General features: G+C 50.4%; 1 protein-coding gene across 1 annotated transcript; it reads right to left on the bottom strand.

Annotated features, from left to right (window-relative positions):
• Window positions 1-21,459: 21,459 nt before the first annotated feature.
• FGF21 (fibroblast growth factor 21) lies at window positions 21,460-22,957 on the bottom strand. Its single transcript, XM_037516932.2, has 3 exons — window positions 22,696-22,957; window positions 22,435-22,538; window positions 21,460-21,853 (listed from the first exon to the last, which is right to left on the bottom strand). The coding sequence occupies exons 1-3, from the start codon at window positions 22,928-22,930 to the stop codon at window positions 21,563-21,565; spliced, it is 630 nt and encodes a 209-aa protein (XP_037372829.1). The 5' UTR covers window positions 22,931-22,957; the 3' UTR covers window positions 21,460-21,562.
• Between the last annotated feature and the right edge of the window lie 2,269 nt (window positions 22,958-25,226).

Here is a 25,226-nt window from a genome sequence, read left to right as displayed (position 1 = left end):
TGATTGAGGAGTGATAAGACTTGTTCACTGAAAACTATCAAACATGACTGAAAGAGATGAAAGATTACACAATAAATGGGAAGACATCTTGTATTCATGGATTGCCACACTTAATATGATGATCTTGATAATATTCCCCCAAAGCAATCTAAAGATTCAAAGCAATCTCTTCAAAACTAAAAACCCCAGCATTCTGGGGGGTGGGATGCAGAAAAGGAACAGATGATCTTACAACTCATATGGAATGGCAAAAAAATTCCAATAGTCAAACCAATTTTGAAATGAAGAACAAAGTTGGAAAACTCACACTTCCAGATTCAAACTTACTATAAAGCTACAGTCATCAAAACAAAGGTAGACCTACACATGAATACAATAGAGAATTCAGAAATAAACCTATACCTCAATTGCCAACTGATTTTTTGACAAGGGAACCAAGATGATTCAATGGGGAAAGAATTGTCGCTTCAACAAATGGTGTTAGGACAACTGGAAAGCCACATGCATCATCCAAAAGAATGATGGGGCTTCCCTGCTGGAGCAAGGGGTTGAGCACAGCACTATGAAGCTGTCCACAGCCTCTGCAATATGAGTTCGATCCCGGGCCAGGGAGCTCACCCACAGGGCACAGCAGACCTCTTGTGTCTCAACGGCTGCTCCCCTCAGCAGTGTATTTCAGTGGATCTGCCTGTTCTGCTCCCCACTCTGTCTCTGGTGAGTCCTCTCACCCCCACACCTCTGGTCTACACCCTAGCTCTTGTATGCATAAATAAGTAAAATAAATCTTTTTTAAAAAAAAGGCATTATCAAGAGAATGAAAAGAGAAACCAAAATGACAGTGGGAAAAATATTTGCAAATCGTAAAAAGACTCCTACAACTTCATAACAGAAACTCAAGTTAAAAATGGACAAAGGAGGGCCTCCCCAGTGGCGCAGTGGTTGAGCGCTGGGTTGCAAAGCTGCCTGCAGCCTCTGCAGCGCTGGTTCGATCCCCAGCCGCCGGGCGAGGGTCCCACATGGCCCGCAGATCTCTCCTGCCGCCGGCTGCTCCCCTTAGCAGTGCGCTTCATCAGTCTGTCTGCTCTGCTCTCCCCTCTGGCTCTGGTGAATTCTCTCACCCTCCCGCGTTTCTGACTGTACCCAGTGCTTGTATAAATAAATAAATAAATCTTGAAAAAAAAAAAAATGGACAAAGGATTTGAATCAACATTTCTCCAAAGGAAGACATACACACGTGAAAAGATGCTGAACATATTAGTCATCAGGGAAGTGCAAATTAAAACCACAATGAAATATTACTTCATATCCACTAGGATGGCAGTAATCACACCAAAAATAAAATAACAAGTGTAAGAATGTGGAGAAATTGGAGCCCTGTGAATTGCTGGTGGGCATGTCAAAGAATGGAGCTGTTGTGGAGAAGAGTATAATGATGTTTCGAAAATTTCAACATAGAATAGTCCTATGATTCAGCAATTCCACACCTAGATATGTACCCAAGAGGATTAAAAAGAGACGGGCAAACGAGGACTTATATATAGCATTAGATGACAAAATTACTTATACTAGAACACAGAAACAACCTAAATGTCCACATGGGATGAATGGATCAATGAAGTGTGGTCTCTCTGCTGAATAACAACCAGATGTTACTCAGCCATAAAAGGAATGAAGTGCTGATCCAGGTTACAGTGTGAATAAAACCTGAAAACACAAGCCGAGTGAAAGCAGCCAGGCGCAAAAGAACATTGCATCAATATGAAATCTCTAGAATAGGTTGTTACTTTCTAGAAATGGAAAGCAGATTAGTGATTGACAGGAAGGAAGGAGAGGTGGGGAGAGATGAGGGTGCATAATGGGTATGGAGTTTCCTTTTGGAATAAGAATGTTCTGGAACTAGAGAGTCATGACAGTTGCACAATATTGTGAATGTACTAAATGCCACTGAATCATTACAATGGCTCAGATGGGGGATTTCACATTTGTGTGGTTTCAGCGTCCACACCAAGAAAAAGGTGTAAAATGTGCAGCATGCTGAAAGTTGCTCTTGGCAACTACACCCCTCCCTGCGCTTTCCAGGGTAGTAAGATTTTTAGTGGTTAAGAATGTGGACTTGAAGGCTAGACCTTGTGGGTGAATACTCCCCCATTCTTTAGCTGTGGAACTGGGGGCAAAATGTCACCCTCTCTGGGCCTCAGTTTCCTCATCTGTGAAATGGGGATAATAACAAACCCTCACGCACAGGCTGGTTGGGAGGACTGAGATGCACCCTTGTGCCTGGCACATTTGCCAGGACCAGGCAGGGGAGGCTCTGGAGTCAGCAGTACTGAGATTCCAGGCACTGAAAACGGGCGGGGCCCAGACACAGGCCGGAGAACAGCCCTGCCCCAGGGCACTCTGGTGTGGGGCGGAGCAGCTCAGCCTTTGAGCCTGCTTCCAGCTGGGGAGAGGAATTCATTCAAGCCACAAACCTTGCTCAAGCAATTCCTGTGTATTCAGCCCCGGCTGGGACTGGGAATCCGGCAGGAGGGCTCATCAAGCTAAACCCTCCTGGCGCTTGCACTCCAGTGGGACCCATGGGGGGTGTAGTGGGCGTGGTGGAGGTGAAGGTGGGGGTATGGCGTGAATGGAACAGGTTGGTAAAATCAATATATTACACTTACATTCCTTCGATAGTAAATTTACACGAATATATTTTAATACTGTATTTATTTGTTACACATGTAACATGCACTTGTATGTTAGAAAGTGTGTATATCCCATAAACCCAGAGCCACACTAAGAGCTGGGGCATGTGAGGCCCAGGACCTTCCGAGAGCGGGAACAGCGCCCGCTGGCGGCCGTGTGAGGAACCGCCTGGCAGAGGTGAGGGCGGTGCCACCCGGGTGCAAAGTCCTGAGGTTCATTCATTATGATTCTGGGTGCTTAAAAAAAAAAAACCTCATTGACACCGAGGGCGGAAGGCAGGCTGTCCATCCGTGGCGTGGCTCCACGAAATATGAGAAGGGACAGCGGCCGAAGGGTTCCTGATGTGAGATGCAAGCGGGAGAAATAACTGGAGACAATTCTATCTTAAGGCCCCACCCAGTCCCAGGCTGCCTTCCACGTCAGGGCCAGTGCCACCAGACCAGCGCCACCAGACCAGTGCCACCAGACCAGCATAAGCTTGGAAACAGACTAATGAAAATGCACCCCTGCAGCACCCCTGCAGCTAAGCTCTTGAGTGCTCCTGCCCTGTATCAGACCAACAGGGTTTGCTGATGGATTGACTATGTGAATTCCCACCCTTACCAGCCCTGGGTGAGGGAACACAGTAAAATAAAATATATAGACCCTTTTCCACTCCAGGTTCTTTTGTGAGATTGTCTCCTGCTGTTGTGAAGGTGTAGTTTGCTTTTTGGAGAGACCTAGTTTCCCTGATCCTAGCTGCTCTGGCACATCCCAGGAGCACTTCCAGGTAAAACAAAAGCACAGAGCAGATAAAAGGCTGAACAGCAACTCTTTACCAATTCTAAGAAAATCCCATGATAATCCAGGCTCGAGGTGGCACCGGCGCTTACAAGATCGAATGGGAGGGCGTCTCTGGTGGCGCAGTGTATTTCAGTGGATCTTAAAAAAATTGAACAGGAATGCTTGCACCTGCTGTTTTTGATTTTCAATTTCTTATTTATGCATACAAGAATGGGATGTAGGCCAGAGGTGTGTGTGTGTGGGGGGGGGGTTGCTGAGAAGATCCACCAGAGACAGAGTGGGGAGCAGAACAGGATCTACTGAGATACACTGCTGAGGGGAGCAGCGGGGCGACAGGAGAGGTCTGCTGCGCCATGTGGGTCAGCTCCCTGCCCGGGGATCGACCTCATGCTGCAGAGACTGTGCATAGCTTCACAGTGCTGAGACTTAAGCCCTTGCACCACCAGGGAGGCCCTCATTTTTAATTGCTTTGAACAACAAAGGAACTAACTCAGAAGGGATAACCCCATTGCATGGCTTCTGCTTTCTGGTCACACAAATCAACCCCAGTGCAGGACGGGAGAGGACAGCACAAGAGGTGGGATTATTGAGGTGCATCTCTCTTGGCCAGCATACCCAGAGAGACCTGCGGGGTGGGGGGGCACATGTAACACAACGTGGCTGCCAGCCTGGGGCCCGCCCCTCTGCCTCTCTGCTGAGGAACTTTCTCTGAAGGAGAAGTAAGAACCAGTGGTTTAAACCACTGATGTATCAGAATTTCTCTGGCCAAGTGGTTAACCTTAGTTTAACAACTGCGGGGATTATATGTCAATGGAGTGGGATGTGGAAGTTTAAACTGAACAGTCACACTTTGTGACTCTCCCGTGTGCAAATATAAGTTTGATTTAAAAAAATAAATATTAAAATAGGGAGATAAAGCAAGCCTATTAACCCATTAGAAGGAAGTAATGGAAAAAAAAAGAATATGCCAAATGAATGCTAAATGGATCAACGATTTCAATGTAAAATACAAAACCATAAAAAAGAATAAGTAAACACTGGAAAATTTCTTTATAACCTGGGTGTGGAGAAAGACTTTGAACTGTGGGTCAAAACTCAGAGGCCATAAGAGGAAACACTGATGTGTTCAAGTGCATGAAATAGGATCCAACATTCTCCCTCTTGCTTTCCCTTTCCTGCCTGAACAATATGGTCCTAAGTCTCATGGGTAGCAATATCAGTTTGGGGTGGGGTTGGGGGCAGGGACCCTGAATGGGGTACCAGGACCTAAGTGGGGTGAAGCAGGCACCTACTTATGCACAACTAAGCGCACTTGGGAGGGGTGGGTACACAGGGTGGCACTTGCGAGAAGACAGGTCAGTGGGGGCAGAGGAGGGGAGGGGGGCCATGTGGGGGAACTGACTTACGACATAGGGGAAGAAAAGCGGAAGTTAGGGGCCTCCCTCGTGGCGCAGGGGTTAAAGTCTCAGCACGATCCAGCTGTCACCAGCCACTGCTGTCTGAGTTTGATCATGGCCAGGGAGCTAGCCACATGGCACAGCAGACCTCTCCTGTCTCCCCGCTGCTCCCCTCAGCAGTGGATTTCAGTCAGTCTGCCTGTTCTGCTCCCCACTCTGTCTCTGAATTCTCTCACCCCCCGCATCTCTGGCCTGTACCCCAGCTCTTGTGCGCATAAATAAATAAATATCTTTAAAAAAAAGTGGAAGCTGGCTTCTCACTGCCACAGAAGGGGTGGTAGAAATATGGGAAGGGAGAGAACTTGAGGTATTGGCATTGAATTAGGTCCACTGTGGTGAATTCATGGTTTTCAATACACACAGACAGCGGGGCGGGAAGTATATAAATGCACCTGATATGTGAGGTACATGAGTGTGTGTGCACCTGATATAACAAGTGTGATACCTACACACACACAAATGTAGGAAACCCACATTATCTGCACACGTAACCAGTCAGGCATCACATGATGCAGGGTTCCCGCCCTGCCTCTCTGCTGATGGAACTTTCTCTGAATGAGAAACAAACTGCTGACATGTCCGTGGCTAACCTTACTTTTACTAATACAGGATCAAATGTCAAGAGAAATGTTAGGCGATGCTGGCTTGGTGCAAATGGTTAGAGTGTTGTTACTTTTTTTTTTTTTAAAGATTTATTTATTTATACAAGAATCAGGGTACAGGCCAGATGCGCGGGAGGGTGAGAGGATTCACCAGAGACAGAGAGGGGAACAGAACAGGCAGACTGACGAAATGCACTGCTGAGGGGAGCAGCGGGCGAGAAAGGAGAGGTCTGCCACACCATGAGGGATTCACTCCGGCTGGCAGGGATTGAACCGGCACTGCAGAGGCTGTGGACAGCTTCACAGCGCTGGCTCCACCGCCCGTGCCACTGGGGAGGCCTGAGTGTCATTACTTTCAGTCTGTGTGTGAACTGTACACCTTGGTTATGGGGTCCAGTCTTTTGGGATGACTGTCTTATATGTGGTCTGTTGCCCTCAAGGCATCACTAAGTGATGCATGATAAACAATGTGAGATTTATACGGATCTAGACCTAGGCTCTATCTTCATATCACTATTTATAAGGCCTGTTCCTTGAGAGGCCCTGGGAACAGTAAGACCCCCAAAGAGGGCTTCCCTGGTGGTGCAAGGGGTTAAGCACAGTACTATGAAGCCATTGGCAGCCACTGCAGCATGAGTTTGATCCCCAGTGAGGGAGCTACCCACATGGTGCAGCAGACCTCCCCTGCCTCACCTGCTGCTCCCCTCAGCAGTGTATTTCAGTAGATCTGCCTGTTCCGCTCCCCACTCTGTCTCTGGTGAATCCTCTTACCCCCCCCCAGATCTCTGGCCTGTGCCCCAGTTCTTGTATGCATAAATAAATAAATCTTAAAAAAACAAAAACAAAAACAAAAAAGCCATGAGTTGCCCTAGGATTCAGCTCCTGTTTTCCTGTTCTCTACAAAAATAACCAGGGTTCCTTCCAGCAACATCTGGGGATGGAGCTCTGTCACAGAAGGGACCAAGTGCACCTGCAACATTTTGCTGCCCCAGGAAGTGAGGGCAGGCTCTGTGACTGGTACAGGCTGATCCCTGGATGCACTGATTGCACGAGTCAAGGGGCTCCCCTTGAGAAAATAAGGGCTTAAGGAAGTAGTTCACCATCTAACAGGCAAGCAAATGGCCTTCCAGTCACAACAGACATTGCTCTAAGACTCAATGAAAAATATGGTGGTGGCTGAAGGGGGAGGGGGCTGGAGGAATGGGGGGTTCATCTCACAGTGGGAGGGGCAGTAGGACTCGATGGTGAGTGAGGTGAAACTTTTACATATATATATGCACAATCCATGTAATATTGCAAATCAACGGTACATTGATAAAACTTCAAAAATAAACAAGCGAGGGGGTAGAACTCAGTGGTAGAGCATTTCACTGCTAAAAATAAACAAGCTGTCCAAATAAATAATTTTGAGCACCCAAAGAAAGAACTCAGTAACTGTAGTCCCGATGCCAACTCCTGGCATAAAAAAGGAAGCAGTGAGTCCACACAGAGAGAAATGAAAACCTTCGGGCCTCCCTGGTGGCACAGGGCTGTGAAGGCCTCAAAGTTATCAAGCTATTACCAGCTATTGCAGCATGAGTTTGATCCCTGGCCAGTGAGGTGACCCACATGGCGCAGCAGACCTCTCCTGTCTCCCCGCTGCTCCCCTCAGCAGTGGATTTCACTAGATCCACCTGTTCTGCTCCCCACTCTGTCTCTGGTGATTCCTCTCACACACACCCCCATTCCCCGGACCTCTGGCCTACACCCCAGTTCTTGTATGCATAAATAAGTAAAAATAAATCTTTAATAAAAATGTCATCCAGGCAGTGATGGAACTTCCAGAGACAGCCTTACTTTCAACGGTTCTGGAAAATAAAAGTGGCTTGTATTGTACTTTCAAAGATTTTAAAAATAAGATTGTGATCACTCCAGACTTAGGGATTATTGTTTAAAGAACAGACTACGTGACGAATGAAACTCTTCAAGCAATCCCCACAGTGATAAATGGAGGAGATATTTGCAATTTATGTGCAGAGGGCTCATTTGTAACATATAAAAGGAACTAGAAGGAACTAGAGGAGTCGTTCGGCGAAAGACCAACAAACTAATACAAATATAGGCAAAGTCTAAACACACAGAGAAGGACATTCACATGACTTGTAAAGCTATAGAAAAAGATGGTGGCTTGCACTGACAAAAAGAGAAAGGTAGATGAAGGTCACACTTCAATTCTGTGTCCCGGTATCAGATTGGCAAAAATCCTGAAGTCTCATAACACAGCTGTGCTAAGGAAGGAATGTGTGACTTGCAGGCAAGAACCCAAACTGGTGCTGCTTTCATGGAAGGCACTTTGCAGTATCAACAATGTTGCAAATGTAGCCTTTGACCCAACAAGTTTACACACACACACACACACACACACATACACACACACACAACCCTATAATAAATATCTCTGATATAGATGTGTTTTATATATGGCATAAAATGTATGCTTAGTGAAATAAATCAGAAGGAAAAAGAAAAATATCAGATGTTTTCACTTATAGGAGGAATATTGTGGAAGCAAATAAGACATCAGGGGGAACATATACTAATACGAAACACAACAAAACGAAAAGAGACAATTATAAATCAGAGACATCCTGCAGGGGAAGAGGAGGGAGAGGGATCAGAGGGAGGGAGGGAGGAGCACAGGGGACTGTGGTGATGGTGCACGGGTGCATTGGGGAAGGAAATTCTATGTGGACTACACCTGAGGGAATGGGGGGGTGGGGAGGCAAACACTGTTTAAAAATGAAAAATGATGGGGCCTCCCCGGTGGTGCAGCGGTTGAGCACTGGGTTGCGAAGCTGCCCGCAGCCTCTGCAGCACCGGTTCGATCCCCGGCTGCTCCCCGGCCACCGGAGGAGGGTCCCGTGTGGCGCGCAGACCTCTCCTGCCGCCCGCTGCTCCCCTCAGCAGTGTACTTCGGTCCTTCTGCCTGCTCTGCTCCCTGCTCTGGCTCTGGTGAATTCTCTCACCCTCCCGCGCTTCTGACTGTACCCAGTGCTTGTATAAATAAATAAATAAATCTTTAAAAAAAATGAAAAATGATGTAAAAATATATTTTAAAAATTTCTAAAATGTGTGTGTACATAGGGTGTATTATAGAAATATAAATGTAAATATAAATAAGGGGAAATGAACTTGGAGCCATTTGAGTCTGGGCAAGCAACAAATAGTGTGAGGATGTTGAAGGTCAAGTGTCAACATCTGTCCAGGAGGCCAGCTGTGTGTGTGTGTGTGTGTGTGTGTGTGTGTCTCCCAAATTTACAAGGCTATTCACTGTAGCATTCTTAGGTATGGCAAGAGTTTGGAAACAGCTCATGTGTCCTACAAAAGGAGCCATATTTGTGAAATTACATGCAGCCTGCCAACAAGTTATTCAGATAAAAAGAGATCCAAGACAAAGCATTCGGAATGGAAGGAAAAATCAAGGACCAGAAGCTGTGTGCTTCATTTCTGCTACAACTTCTGTTTTGTTCTCTTGCAGACCTGCCTGGTTTTTTTAATCACCTTGTTACAGGGCAACCCCAAAGGGAAATTTGAGGCCTGGGTGTGAGTCCTTCCCTGAGGGCTTTAAGACTCAGGACAGGGGCCTCCCTGGTGGCACAAGGGGTTAAGAACGGCACTATGAAGCAATCCGCAGCCTCTGCAGCACCGAGTTCAATCCCTGGCCAGGAAGCTACCCACATGGCGCCGCAGACCTCTCCTGTCTCCCCGCTGCTCCCCTCAGCAGTGGATTTCAGTAGATCTGCCTGTTCTGCTCCTCACTCTGTCTCTGGGGAATCCTCTCACTCCCTGCACCTCTGGCCGACACCCCAGTTCTTGCATGCATACATAAATAAATCTTTTAAAAAAAAAACAAAAAACAAGGGAAATGGGAAGAGGGGAGCACAGAGAGGGAACGGGAGTAACTGGTGAATACCTCTTACTGGTAACACGTCTGAGCAGCTACCCGGGTGCTCGCTGAGGGCAGGCAGGACCCAGGCCCTGCAGGCCCACTGTGTTGGGCTTTAACCAAGTATGATCGCTTAAGTCCGCCCTGATTTCCCAGCAACCCCCACTCCTAGAAGTCAAGTGTCATGGCCGGTCTCTGGCATGATGGGAGTTGGGGGTGGAATTCATTCAGGACATACTGTTCCCCAAACAACACCTCAGTTTTTCTCATTTCTAATCTTTAAAAAAGTTGTCTCTGGACATTTGAAAGGTTCATTGGATGCTAGTCCACACTGTAGCTCTTAAGTTCCATTCCTTAGAGAGGTAAGTTGTGATATCCAAATCGCACATAGGTTTTCAATGAACTGGAACAGACCAGGTGACCAGGTCCAGTGAGAAAAGTCAAAGGACCCAGGTATTCTGAATGAAAGGGAATTGGTTGCCTAGTTACTAGGAGACAGCAACATGTGACCCCTGAGGGTAGAGTAGTGGTTACCAGAATCCACTCACTCTTGGAGGAGCAACCCAGTGGGGTAGAGCTCACACCTGAAAACTGGAACCATCTCTGCTGTGGTTGCAGGCAACCTGGAGAGTCTCCCTGGTGGCTCAGGGGTTAACGTCTCAGTGCTATCAAGCTGTCGCCAGCCACTGCGGCTTGATTTCATCCCTGGCCAGGGAGCTACCCACATGGTGCAGCAGACCTCTCCTGTTTCCCCCTGCTCCTCTCAGCAGTGTATCTGTCAGTCCACCTGTTCTGCTCCCCTCTCACCCTCTACATCTCTGGCCTACACCCCAGTTTTTATATGCATAAATAAATAAATCTTTAAAATAAACACAACAAAGTAAGGAAATGGTCTGTGTAATTGTCACTGGGATCCTTATTTGTCAGCCCTTGAAGACAGTGAAAGTACTTCTGAGAATCTGTTTTTCTTCTATTTCTGTTTTTCTTCTATTTCTAGGCACTAACTCATTTCAAGGATTCTGAGTTACCAGACTTGTGAAAAGTTCACTGATTAAACTGCAATCCATGTTCAAATGTTTGGGGGAAATCTAAAATTGTGAAATTCACCACGGCTTGCTATTTTTATCCTTGGAAGTCCTCTGTGAGTGTTTAGAAGAGACAGGACTGTTTAAAAATGAATTAATCATTACCAGAAACCAAACAGTTGTCAATATTTCTGTCCGTACACACAACCTCTTTTGAAATGAAAATATCTCACCACAACCTTCTCAACACGTGGTTGGACCTTTAGTTGGATCTTTGCCTTATGTGTGATATGAGAATTAACTCAAATTAAATTAAAGATTTTAGTTTTGTATTTTTAAGATTTATTTATTTATGCATACAAGCGCTGGGGTGTAGGCCCAAGTTGCGAGAGGGGGTGGTGAGAGAATTCACCAGAGAAAGAGTGGGGAGCAGAACAGGCAGATCTACTGAAATACACTGCCGAGGGGAGCAGCGGGGAGACAGGAGAGGTCTGCTGTGCCATGTGGGTCGGCTCCCTGGCCAGGGATCAAACTCGTGCTGCAGTGGCTGGTGATAGCTTCATAGAGCTGAGACTTAACCCCTTGCGCCACCAGGAGGCCCAAGGACTGAAATTTTAGAAGCAAGTTCTTAGAGGACAACAAAGGGGTGAAGCTCTGTGACATCAGATTTGGCCATACCCCATTTTGGGGATGCCAGCAAAAGTAAAAACAGATACTTGGATGCCATAAAAAAATCAGAATTCTTGTGCATCGAAGGATACAATCAAAGGTGTGCAAAGTCAGCCTGGGAGAATATTTGCAAATCCTGTATCTGATGAGCACTTCTATCCGAAACGAGAAAGAACTTTTACAGCTCATCAACAAAACAAAGAACTCGGGCCTGCCTGGTGGCGCAGGCGTTTGAGGCCTCACTGTGAAGCTGTCCACAGCCTCTGCAGTGCAGTTGCAATCCCAGCCGGCCAGCGAGATTCCCACATGGCGCGGCAGACCTCTCCTGTCTCGCCCGCTGCTCCCCTCAGCAGTGTATTTCGTCAGTCTGCCTGTTCTGTTCCCTGCTCTGTTTCTGGTAAATCCTCTCACCTTCCTGCGCATCTGGCCTGTACCCCAGTTCTTGTACAAATAAATAAAAATCAGCGGTTGAGTGCCGGGTTGTGAAGCTGCCCGCAGCCTCTGCAGCGCCGGTTCGATCCCCGGCTGCTCCCCGGTCACCGGAGAAGGGTCCCACATGGCGCGCAGACCTCTCCTGCCGCCCGCTGCTCCCCTCAGCAGTGTGCTTCAGTCCTTCTGCCTGCTCTGCTCCCCGCTCTGGCTCTGCTGAATTCTCTCACCCTCCCGCGCTTCTGACTGTACCCAGTGCTTGTATAAATAAATAAATAAAAATAAATCTTAAAAAAAAAATGCACCAAAGACTTGCAAAGACATTTCTCCAAAGAAGACAGAAATGGCCAAGAAGCATGTAAAAAGATGCCCAGCATCACAGATCATTAGGGAAATGCAAATCAAACCTATAACGAGAAGGTCCCTCACACCCAGCGGATAATGACCGCTGTCGACAAAACAAGACAAAAGAAAAACCTAAAATAAGAAGTGTTGGCGGGGATGTGGGGAGATGGCAGCTCTTGGGTGAGTGAAAAAGAGTGTGCTGGTGAGGAGCAGTGGTATGGAATTTTGCTCAGTGTTCTCCTGAGAATCTGCAATAGGAGATAGACAGATGGAGGGATAGATGGATGGATCGACTAATCAATCAATAGATAGATACTTACTAGATCAATAGATAGATGATAAATGATAGAGACTGATAGATGACAGAGAGATGAGAGAGGTAGAGAGAAATTTCCTACAGGGATTGGATCACACAGTAAGCCCCACAATCTGCTGCCTGCTGGTGGTATAATTCATTCGGAGGCAAGAAACCCAAGAACTGGGGAACCCCTAGTTTGAGTCCCAGAGCTGGAGAAGAGCCAGCTACCCTGGCAGGGGCAGGATGGGCTGGGCTGTCCAGTCCAGAGGCTGCTGGCACTCACCACAAACCGGCTCCCCTTGTGTATCTGTGGCTGGATTAGGGGCTCACCCACGACTTCCTCTGTGAGCTCTGGGTTGAATGGAGTCTGTCTAGAGAAACTTTGCTTTCTCCTTGAAGTTTCCTTGGTGCAGGCTTGTGGGTTTTGTGGTAAAACACATGAAACAATAAACTTGTCCTTTGAAGAAAATTCACTCAACCTTTTAACTGGACAGACACTGGTTTATAACATGATGTAGGTTTTGGGGATGTAGACTTAGGTAGCAACAACTGTGTAGACTGCATTATGTTCGTGATGGGGTTCAGGTGAGGAGGTTCGGTGCATGGGGTTGTTGGGCCCCACTGAGAAATGATGTGGCAGACATGCCTGTTCATCAGTGCACAGGGCCAGTTTGTTAAGGAAAGGACAACAAGGAAAGAGACACAGGCGGGCAGGCTTAAAAGGCAAGGGCTGGAGGCCTCCCTGGTGGCGCAAGAGGTTAAGACACAACCTAGGAAGCTGTCTGCAGCCGCTGCAGCACGAGTTCGATCCCTGGCCACAGAGCTACCCACATGGTGCAACAGACCTCTCCTGTCTCCCCGCTGCTCCCAGCAGTGTATTTCAGTCAGTCTGCCGGTTCTGTTCCCCACTCTTACTCTGGTGAATCCTCTCACCACCACCCCCCCCAACAGGGTGCAGGCCAGAGGGGCAGGGGTGAGAGGATTCACCAGAGACAGTGTGGGGAACAGAACAGGCAGATTGACTGAAATACACTGCTGAGGGGAGCAGCGGGGGAGACAGAAGTCTGCTGCCCCATGTGGGTCAGCTATTAGCAGCTACTGCAACACGTGTTCAATCCCTGGCCTGGGCGCTGACCCACATGCTGCCACCCTCAGCAGTGTGTTTCATGTCATTATCTGTCTTTCTCCATCTGACTCATTTCACTGGGCATCAAACATAATTCTGATTGCTGCAACTGGCAAGATTTCATTTTCCATAGGTGAGTAGTAGCCCATGTGCACACACCACATGTTGACTCACTCCTTGTGGGTGCACACGGTTCACTGGCAACTCCTGGCTGCGGTGAAGAATGCCATGATGCCTTTTAACTGTTTCTCGACATGCAGTGCGGTGGCATGAAGTGCATTCATGTTGCTGTGCCAGCCTCACCAATAAATATCTCCCGAACCTGTTCATCTCCCCATACTGAAGCCCTGTCCTCATGAAACACCTCCATGTTCGCTTTGCCTCCCAACACCTGCCCCCACCATTTCCACTTCATGAAATGTATGTAAAATTCCATGAATTTTCCTGCTTGACATACCTGATGTGAATCATGGACAAGGTCAAAATCAAATCAAGGTCAAATCACACAGCATTTCACCTTGCACGTCTGGTTTGTCTGTGCTTAGCAGAACGTGTTCCAGGTCCAGCCAGGTGGCACTTTTAAGTTCATCCATGAACATGCAGCAGAACCTTCTTCCATTTGAAAGCTGTGAATCAGGTGGTGGAATTTTCAACACTGGACTTTCACTGACGTTGTGGCCTTTGCATTCCGCAAGGACCCAAGGCCTTTACCTAGAAACACAGGTCCCTGTCAGTGTCAACAGATTCCAGGAAACCACAATTCCAGTCCTGTTCACGTCCTCCTTCTAGTCTCCTTCCCTCTTCCCTTTCCTTTTCTTTGTTTTTATTGTTGTTAACACTTTCTTTTGTTTTCTTAATATTTCTTTTTCTCCCTCTCTCGGCCCTTTAACACTTGCTTTAACACTTTTTACTTTACTTTTAGGACCTTTAAAATAGCTATTTTTAATACATGTTTTTCTTTGCAAACACACATCTCACTTTACATATATTTAGGGTTATCACATTTTTTGTTTTTAGTAAGATATTTTAATAGTTGTTATACTATCATCTCTTTAGATGAGTTAGATGAAAAGACATTAAAAGAGATTAAAAGTTAGGTTTTTTACAGTAAGAAGCAAAAAGTTACCTGAGGGCCTCCCTGGTGGTGTAAGAGGTTAAGACGCAGCCTATGAAGCTATCCAAAGCCTCTGCGGCATGGTTTTAACCCCCAGCCAGGGAGCTACCCACATGGCACAGCAGACCTCTCCTGACTCGCCCGCTGCTCCCCTCAGCAGTGTATTTCAGTCAGTCTGCCTGTCCTGTTCCCCACTCTGTCTCTGGTGAATCCTCTCAGCCCCCCCCGCATCTCTGGCCTGTACCCCAGTTCTCGTATGCATAAATAAATAAGTCTTTTTTTTTTTTTTTTTAGATTGGTTGATTTATGCAAGCACTGGGTTCAGTCAGAAGTGCGGGAGGGTGAAAGAATTCACCAGAGCCAGAGCAGGGAACAGAACAGGTAGACTGACGAAATACACTGCTGAGGGGAGCAGTGGGTGTGGCAAGAGAGGTCTGCGTGCCATGTGGTGCCCTCGCTGGTTGCTGGGATCGAACTGGTACTGCAGAGGCTGCAGTCAGCTTTGCAGCCCAGCGCTCAACCGCTGTGCCACCAGGGGAGGCCCATAAATAAGTCTTTTTTTAAAAAGTTGTATTTTCACTATATATTTTTACCAGGTCAATTAATTTTAACAAGAAACTCAACCTTTTACATGCCCAATAAGCAAATTTAAAAGTTTTTACTCAATCAATAAGCATTTTGTAGGAGACAAAGGGAGATACAATTTTTCCACCTATAGAACAGACCAGAATAGTTTCAAGGTGGACAAAAGGAGAGTCCAGTTCCCCACAGCAGGAAGGCAGCAGAGATGCCCATGAGCTCAACACTGGAGAAAAAGTCCAGGCAGCTGCTCACTGAGACCAAGGGCAGCCCCCACCTGCCAGCCGCAGTGGGTTGATACTATTTTGATAAGAACCTTTTAGTCTTATACAGTCATATTATACCCATTTTCTATAACCTTAGCAATTGTGAATGAACTTTGAATACCATTTTTATTTTTTTTAAGATTTATTATTTTTTTAATTTATACAAGAGCTGGGGTACAGGCCAGAGGCGCGGGAGGGTGAGAGGATTCACCAGAGACAGAATGGGAAGCAGAACAGGCAGACCAACCGAAAGCTCTGCTGAGGGGAGCAGCGAGCGAGACAGGAGAGGTCTGCCGCGCCATGTGGGAATCTCCCTGGCCGGCCGGGGATCGAACCCGCACTGCAGAGGCTGTGGACAGCTTCACAGCGCTGTGCTCAACCCGCTGCACCACCAGGGAGGCCCTGAAGGCCATTTTCAGAAAAACCTTTTATATTTTTTTTAATAAGAGCAAATGGCAGGGCCTCCCCTGGTGGCTCAGCAGTTGAGCTCTGGGCTGCGAAGCTTCCTGCAGCCTCTATAGCGCCAGTTCGGTCCCCGGCTGCCAGCGAGGGTCCCGCATGGCGCGCAGACCTCTCCTGCCGCCCGCTGCTCCCCTCAGCAGTGTACTTCGGTCCTTCTGCCTGCTCTGCTCCCCGCTCTGGCTCTGGTGAATTCTCTCACCCTCCCGTGCTTCTGACTGTATCCAGTGCTTGTATAAATAAATAAATAAATAAATCTTTAAAAAAAAAAACAACCAACTGTAGTGTCGGGGACCATGACCTCCGCCTCACATAATGAACTGGAAAACTTGAAGCATTTCTCCCTTCAATTGTTTTTCATGAAACATTTTTCTAGGAGTGGCTCAACATCTACTGGAGACCGAAGTCTCGCTTTTGGGTCTGGGCCACACCCACCCTGGAGTGGCAGCTCAGGAGGGGGAGGGAGATTTATTATCCATGTTTTTAAGAGAAATTAGACAGACTCAACTGAAAATGCCACAGACTCCGGGTCTGCAGGCCTCTTCCCCGGCTGTTAAAACGTTTTCATGTTGTCCCCTCGTTGCCCTGAGAGTTCCGAAGACTTCCCCTCGGCCCGGGAAGGCTCACCTTCCGCAGCTCAATCAGCTGCGTTTCGTTTTTCTTTTCTTTTCCCCGACTCGGGTGGGCAGATCTTATCCTCCCTCAAGTCCCTGTTCCGGCACCACTTGCTGGTGAACAGGGTTGAGAGGGGAATCCGAAAGAACCGAGGAATAAAGAAGTGACAGACACAAAGTAGAGTTTCAGAGAAGCGGGGCCCAGGGGTCGCCAGGCCTCTCATTTCGTGCTCGAGCGTCCCGAGCGCCCGGTGCAACTCATTTTTATTGATACAAACCGCCCCCTCCTTGTTAGTTACTAGATGAGAAATCACTCCCTTAGCATTTAGCCTTGTCCCTGAGCACGTTCACTTCTAAGTTTCTGCGTTATCAGGTATATTCTACTCCCTTTCTACGCTGGCCTGCTTCTCAGGCTTAGCTTTGCTGACCCAAGAAAGGACGTCATGGTCTTAACACGGGCCAGTGTTCCAGTCATGACCTTGACATTCTCCTTGCCTCAGTGCCTCATGCCTTAGGGGTCTGCAACATCTCCTCACTGGCGAGGCTTCATTGTGAGCTTGCCCCTGCTGCCACCCAGCGCAGTTGCTTATCTTCCCAAATGCCACTCCCACACTGCCCACAAAAATACCCCAAGCAGGACCTCTCTGGCAGCACAAGGGGTTAAGTCTCAGCACTATGAAGCTATCCACAGCCACTGCAGCACGAGTTCGATTCCTGGCCAGGGAGCTACCCACAGGGTGCAGCAGACCTCTCCTGTCTCCCCGCTGCTCCCCTCAGCAGTGTATTTCAGTAGACCCACCTGTTCTACTGCCCACTCTCTCTGGTGACTCCTCTCACCCCGCCCCCGCACCTAAGGCCTACACCCCAGCTCTTGGGTGTATAAATAGAATAAATCTTTAAAAAGATTAAAGTTCTTTTTCATTGAAGGTCTTATGCACTAGAATACGTTTTTTTTTTTTTTTTTTTTTTTAATTTTTTTTTTTTTTTTTAATAGAGGCATGTTTTTTTTTATTTATTTGTTTGTTTTGTTTATACATGCACTGGGTACAGTTAGAAGCGCGGGAGGGTGAGAGAATTCACCAGAGCCAGAGCGGGGAGCAGAGCAGACAGAAGGACCGAAGTACACTGCTGAGGGGAGCAGCGGGCATCAGGAGAGGTCTGCGCATCATGTGGGACCCTCCTTAGGTGGCCGGGGAGCAGCTGGGGATCAAACCGGCACTGCAGAGGCCGCGGGCAGCCTTGCAACCCAGTGCTCAACCGCTGCGCCACCGGGGAGGCCCTAGAATACGTTTTGACTTGATGTGGCAATGGCAGAACCTATTTAGAGCAGGTAGGTTAGGGGGTTCTGGGGTGCCCCTCACCATGCCCTGTAACAGTTTCACATCATCGAAGCCAACCAGACTGCATTGGCCATTGGTTGACTCAATGATTGTAACTGTGTCTACGTGGACCCGTGGCCCTCCCAGCTCAAATGCATATTGTCCAAGAACCAACTGTACATCTGGGTTTGACATTGAGTAAGTGGAAAGTACAAGTGCATTTGGTACATTTATCCTTTGTGATGTGCTTGTCATTGTAGCCATAGGAGTGAGAATTAATACCTCCGTCTTGGGCCTCCCCTGGTGCTGCAGGCGGTTGAGCCCAGCGCTGTGAAGCTGTCCGCCGCCTCTGCAGCGCCGGTTCGATCCCGGCCGGCCAGTGAGGGTCCCGCATGGCACAGCTGACCTCTCCTGTCTCGCCCGCTGCTCCCCTCAGCAGTGTATTTCGTCAGTCTGCCTGTTATGTTCCCCACTCTGTCTCTGGTGAGTCCTCTCTCATCATCCCGTGAATCTGGCCTGTACCTTGTTTCTTGTATAAATAAATAAATAAATCGTAAAAAAAAAAAAAATACCTCCGTCTTGTCTGTCCCATAAGCATCCTTTCTTTTCAGTGGGGTAGGACAAAGCTGCCTTCAATGAAAATGAATAGAAGCCAAACCCAGATTGATCTTGGCGGGAACTGTGGGGTAGAGGGTAAGAAGGATCAACTGCTGGTGGGGGAGGAAATAGAAGAGGCAGATCTCTCTGAACTATTGGCGGGGTGGCCTGCTGAGAGATTGGGTTTTTAATACCATAGGAAAACAACAAAGAGTGAACTTTAAGAGCTGGGAAATCTGGGCTTCCCCTGGTGGCGCAGCGGTTGAGCGCTGGGCTGAGGTTGCCCTCGGCCTCTGCAGCGCCGGTTCGATCCCCGGCCGCCAGCAAGGGTCCCACAAAAAAAAAAAAAAAAAAGAACTGGGACATCTACCCTGACTGAGGAAATTCCTAAATGAGCTGCAATGTAAGGTTGAAGACCTGTGTGGTGGTGATGGCCGTGAGAGCAACAGTGTCCCCCCAGACCACGTATCTGCTTGAACTTGCCAACCTTGACCCTATTTGCAACACGTGTCTTTACAGCTGTAATCAAGCTAAGATTGGTGGGTGGTGGATGGTGCCTGGACCTTTGGTAGCGGGTGTGTATCCGGTAACCTTGGAACCAGAACAGTGTTATAAGCTAACGTCACCTCCATAAAAAAATGAGATCATTCTGGATTAGCTTGGTCCTAAATTCTGTGACCAGTGTGCTTTTAAGAGGAGGGCGGTGAAAATATGAAACCATCAAGGCAAAATCTGTAAGCGCTACAGTGTTTGTAATAGCTGGGACGCCGAAACAGCCTAGAGGCCCGTCACAGATGGTTGGATGGAGGATATGGGGTCTAGTCATACTCTGGAAAGACGAAAAGTAGCCATTTCGAGCAAAATGGTGGGGCTTCCAGGGAATGAGGTGCAGTGTAAAGCAGGTCAGAGTGCCCAGACAAAGGCTGGACATTTACATAGCAAATGATTTGACAAAAGAACACAAGCTGGGCCTCCCCTGGTGGCGCAGCGGTTGAGCGCTGGGTTGCGAAGCTGCCCGCAGCCTCTGCAGCGCTGGTTTGATCCCCGGCTGCTCCCCGGCCACCAGAGGAGGGTCCCACATGGCGCGCAGACCTCTCCTGACTTGCCTGCTGCTCCCCTCAGCAGTGTATTTTAGTGGATCTGCCTGTCCCGCTCCCCACTCTGTCTCTGGTGAATCCTCTCACCCCCCACATCTCTGGCCTACACCCCAGCTCTTATATGCATAAATAAATAAATAATAATAATTTTTTTTTTTAAAGAGAGAATACCACTCTAGGGCATAACCAAGTGTAGCCCCTTGGGGTTCAGGTCTTGGTCCAGCAAAGAACAAAGTGGGGTAACCAACCTGCTAGAGTCTGGAATCTCTCCCAGCAACCTCATCAATCAGGATGCCCCCCCAGATCACTGTCAAATTCAAGGGTCATATCTTGCAGATCTTTTGGTCCCTGTTGTAGCAGCTCCCCAGTTACACTTTGCACACTGCACCCCCTGCCGCCCCCAACCCATGTCCCGTGGAACCTGCAGGGAGTTGAGATCTGGGTTTAGTCTAGAAGCACTGAGAGGTGACCTGGATCTGGGGAAACACCACCAGCCTGGGCCAGGCAGAACCTCAGGGGAGGCTCTCCTCACAGGGGACACTAACTGTCCTCCCCAGATGGGGGAGAGGGGCTTCTCCCAGAAAGCAAGCTCAATGGATTGAGAGTTCAAAGTCCTCAGAGAGGGGGGACAGTGGACCTTAGAGTGTATTTTGCAGGTTCTTTTTCCGAACTTCCCTTCTCTGGATCCTTGTTCTGCTCTCTGGATCTCTGTCTCCCTGTCTCTACCTCATCTTTGTCCCTCCCTCCCTCCTCTCTCTCCCTCCCTCCTCTCTCTCTCTCTCTCTCTCTCTCTCTCTCTCTCTCTCTCTCTCTCTCTCTCTCTCTCTCTCTCTCTCTCGGTCTCTGTCCTCCCATATCTGGGTTTCTCTTCTTCTCTCTGAATCTGTCTCGTCCTGTGTCTCAGTCCCTTTCCTTATCTCTCTGGTCTCCCCTCTTTCTCGGGGTCTCTGCCTCCCTCTGTCCCTGGTCTCTGTACCCTCTCTCTTGGGTCTCTGTCCATCTCTCTCTGGGGTCCTAGCTCCCTCCTCTCTCGGGCTGTGTTCCCCCTCTTCGGATCTCTGTACTGTCTCTGGGTTTCTATATCCCCATTACTGTGCCCGTGTCCCTCCCCTCTCTGTGCCTCTGCCTCCTTCTCTTCGGGTCATTTCCTCTGCAGGGGAACCCCTTCCCTGGGTCACACACTTCCATCCTGTTTCACTACCATGGCCCACTTGCTCATGCCTGGGAATTAACAGAAGGGTCGGGAGCACCATCCCATGGGGCTACCGTGGCCAGGCCCCAGACGGGGCCCAGGGAGTGCTCAGCCAGGGCTGACCCAGGGCTTCGCAGGAGGTGCAGTGTGTCTCACAAGTCTTTGCCTTCAGGTCTCTCCCAACCACGAAATAACTGGAAGAGCAGTAGGGAGCTCTCCCTTGTGGGAAAAGAGGCAGCTTCTTGGGGCTGATTCGATGATGGTGCTTATACTCCAAAGTCCGGGATGGCACCTCGATGGAAGCATCCAGCTTCCCAGTCTACTTCCCGAGACTCAGAGCTCCCATTCTCCAGTCCCTCCTCCCTCAGACCCAGGAGTCCAGATTCCTATTCCCCTGTTCTCTTGGGATCCAGGTGTCCAGGCGCCCAGGTCTCTGACCCACTGGGATCCAGGAGTGCCCTCTTAGCACCAATTGTAGCCCAGGATCCAGGAGTCGTTGCCCCATCGCTGAGAACCACCCCTAGTGCTAAATGAACCCCGAAAACTACATCTCTCACGAGGCTGTGGGCCTGCATGTCACATATTTAAAAGTTCCCTGCTATTGAAGTAGCTCTGAGCTACAGTTCCGTAGTGCTAACAGGAGGTGGGGGACAGAGGGGGAATAACAAGGCTGATGCTGTTAAAGAGCAGAGATAGTCCAGTGTCCCTGGGGATGCCTGAGTGGGGCAGAAAGCTGGGCTCTAGGAAGAAGATAGGACCTCTAATAACCTAATATCGAGGGGACTTTGGGTAGGGACTTTGGGGGTCAATGAAGAGGTGAAAACAGGTCCCATCCCCTCCCATAAACATTCACATACACTCATGCAATCCTCCTCTCAGACCCTTTATTATTTCAAGTAAGAAAAATAAAAAATAAATAATATAAATAACCCAATAAATAAAGAAGAGAGTCACTAGCAAAGAGACTGTGGCTTGGCTTCAAGAAGTGTAGCTAGGACTTCGGCCCTGCGAAGGCCCCACCATACTCAGAGGGTCTGAGGAGCCCACGTCGGGAGGCTCGGGGGCCAGGATGCCCGAAGGGTCTGTAGGGGCCTGGGGCAGGCCTGGCAGTGGCAGGAATCTGGCAGGTCCCCGAGAGGCTGGTTCCCGGGATGCAGAGCTGTGTGGCGGCAGGCGGAGCGGGATGCCCAGGGCCTCTGACTGGTAAATGTTGTATCCATCCTCGAGAAGCAGCTCCCTGAAACTGCAGGCTTCAGGATCAAAACGGAGCTGAGGGCACAAGAACAGAGATGAGACACAGGATAGCTCTGCAAAGTCTTCCCGGAGACCCCAGGATTCCAGCCCCTTTCCCAGCATACAAAACCAGAAAAGCAGGCTCCGAATTTTCCCCACAACACCTCCCTGTCTCCACTTCACAGAGAGAAACATTCAAGCCCTGGGACTAGTCAAAACTCTCCAAGGCCAGGCAGGGGTGTCTGACTACCACCCAAGGTCATGGTCACTTTACAGGCCTTGACTTCCTTCAGTGATCTGTGCCCAACATGAGCCAGGCATATGGGAGCTCATGTGGGGTCAGCAGGGCTTGTAAGTCAACAAAGTCGACCTGTCAGGTCACCAGCTATTTATAGGCCCAGTGACTTGGGGCTTGGGGACAGTGGTGTCCCAAGCAGAGCCTCCCTCTTCCTGAAAACATAGGGAACAACAGATTTTATGTCCAGAGGGTCTGTAAGGGGTGGGCAGGGCAGGCAAAAGACCGAATGCCTAAGCCTGACCCAGGGAGAAAGGGTCTCAGAGAGGGTAAATAACAGAAGGAAGGGTGGAGGGCAAGGAGGGGCATCCCAGGAGCTCACCGAGCCGTACAGTGTCCCGTCAGGCCCCTGGCACAGGAACCTGGATGTCCTCACACCGAATATCTGAATGACCCCTGGCTTCAGGGCTTTCAGCTCCAGGAGACCTGAGGGGAGAAAGTGGCCGTGGACTCAGAGGCTCTTTTCCCAGCACCCTCTCCCTATCATCCTGCAGTCCAGGCCTCCAGCTCCTCCTCCCTCAGACCCAGGAGTCCAGGTCCCAGCCCCTCCTCCCTCAGGGCCAGGTCCTGGCCCTTAACTCACTTTCGGCACTCCTGCGGGCAGCTCCCACCACTGTACCGTCGGCCCTGATCTCCAAGTGGGCCTCTACCTTCTGGGCGTCATCTGTGTAGAGGTACCGATGCCGGACTTGGCCTCCGAATTGGAGGAGGGGACTGGAGTCAGGGATGGGGTGTGCCTGGGAGGCTCCCAGCAGAAGGGCGACCAGCACAGGGACCCACAGTCCCTGGTGCTCAGACCTGGCCTCGGCCCAGCCCATCCGCAGGCAAGATCAGGGGTCTGAGCTTTGAAGTGCTCAGGGATATAGGTTCTATCAGCTCCTGTTTGGCTGGGAGAGCAGATTCACAGTGGCCAATCCGGTCACCTGGATGCCTGGGTCCTCCTGTATGTGGATTCCCAGCAGACAGTACACCCAAGTCTCTTGGGATGGATGCAGAAGTTCCAGAATTTATATCTAGACAGACCCGCCCAATCACCTTCTCCACGCCTGACCCATGATATTTGACCCACTTGGCAGGAGCTGGGATTCCACCGTGGCCAGGTCAACCTGAACGGATGATGCAATCAGGGGGTCCTTTCATCTGGGGACCTGGACTCTTGGCTCTGAGGGATCAGGGAAGGAGGATCTGATTAACCGGAACCAGAGAGAAAGTGACTGGGGGCCCAGAGTCCTGGTGTGAGGGAGGAGGAGGCTGGGATCTGAGAAAAGAGGGGGGTGGGGGCCTGGACTCCTGGGCCTGAGCCGGGAGGAGCTGGGGCCTGGACTCCCAGGTCTGAGAAAAGCCTCTACCTCTGAGGAGTGATGTAGATTGTGCCTCACTACTAGAATGTCTGAATCCCATTTTTTTTTTTTAAAAAGATTTATTTATTTACACATGCAAGAGCTGGGATACAAGACAGAGATGCAGGGAGTGAGAGGATCCACCAGAGACAGAGTGGGGAGCAGAACAGGCAGACTGACTGACATACACTGCTGAGGGGAGGGGAGGGTGAGTCAGGAGAGGTCTGCTGTGCCATGTGGGTTGCTCCCTGGCCGGCCGGGGATTGAACTCCTGCTGCAGAGGCTGGGATTGAACTGCTGCTGCAGAGGCCGAGGATTGCTTCATAGTGCGGTGCTTAACCCCTTGTGCCACCAGGGCGGCTCTGAATCCCATTCGAGTCAGACACTGAGGTCCCTGATGAGCAGGAAAGCAGCAACTCCACGTGACAGAAGAGCCCTCAAAGGAACACTGGTGTCCTGGCCTGTCAGCTTCTCACCTGACCAAGAATCAGTCTCCACCTCACCCATCCCTGCCCCAGGGCCCAGAGACAGAATGTCCCAGCCTCTTCCTTCTCTCTGATACAGTCCTGTTCCTCTCACCAGAGAAGCTACTTCAGGCCCAGATAGAATCTCCCAAGATAGCCGGGGAGGGGGGAATGGGAAATTCTGACTCAGGGTTGGCAACTAGCCAGTCATGGAGCAGGAGGTTAGACCCAGGTGTCCCGGGAACAAGAGGCTGGGCGCTTTCCTGGAATCCCTTAGAGTACACACTAGGCCGCGGGCTTCGGTGAGGAGGGGGCCTGGACTCCCCGGGCTGACAGAGGCGGCCGGGGCCTGAACTCCCGGGTCTGAGGGAGGAGGGCCTGGGGCCTTCAAAGTCCCGAGTCTCTACAATTTCTGGCCCAGTCAAATGCCTGCGTCTTTGACCTTGGCGTGTGGAAAGACAATGACCAGACTTCGGGGCCGGGTCTGGGGTGGGACTGGGAAGCGTCCGCAATGGAAAGAACCTCGGGGCCGCCGAGAGCAGAGCGGAGGGCCCGGGCCGGGTAGGCAGCCTCGGGCCAGGCCGGGAGGATCAAGTCTCCTCCACTCGGGCTCCCTGAGCGCCCCCTCCCCTCCTCGGGCCAGGCGGCCTCCAGGAAGTGCCGGCCAGAACGTAGCCGCCAGGCACTCGCCCCGAGAGCCCCCCAAAAGAGAGGTTGGGGTCGGGGCTCTGGATTTCGCGGGTGGACCCGCGAGACGGGGGATCTGTCGCCCCTGGGGGGCTCGGGGCCGCCTTCGGGATGGAGGCGCTCAGGCCCCGACCCTGCGCGCAGGGGGAGGCGCCTCCTCCGGGAGCTGCCAGGCAAACAGGTTGTGCCGCCCGTTCGCCGCGGCGGGCGCGAGGATCGCCCGCCCCCGCCCGGCCCGCGAGTCGCCCAGCGGCTGGGGCGCGGCGGGGCCCGGCGCGTCCAGGTACCGGGGCGCAGGTCCGGAGCGGGGAGCCCGCGGACCCGGCTCCCGGGGCCCGGCCGGTCGCTGCGCTTCGGTCCGCAAGTTGGCGGCGGGATGCGGCGCGAGGACCCCAGGCGGGCGGCGCCGGCGGAGCCTCCCCGGCCGGGGCGCGGGGCGGGCGCGCGGAGGCGGGGGCCGGCCGCGGAGCGGCAGCTCTCCGGGGGAGCCGCGGCGGGGGGAGGGGGAGGAAGCTACCACCCTGTCCCGGGGCGCCCCGGGCTCGGCGCCAGGGAAGGGGCGGGCCCAGCCGCGGAGTTACCTGGCTGGCCCGGGCAGGGCGGAGGCCGCGGATGCAGACCGC

Source organism: Talpa occidentalis, unplaced genomic scaffold, assembly GCF_014898055.3.
Source record: "Talpa occidentalis isolate TD23 unplaced genomic scaffold, MPIMG_talOcc4v2.1 talOcc4.17, whole genome shotgun sequence".
Classification (NCBI taxonomy): Eukaryota; Metazoa; Chordata; class Mammalia; order Eulipotyphla; family Talpidae; genus Talpa; species Talpa occidentalis.
This window is presented reverse-complemented; position numbering and strand designations above follow the sequence as displayed.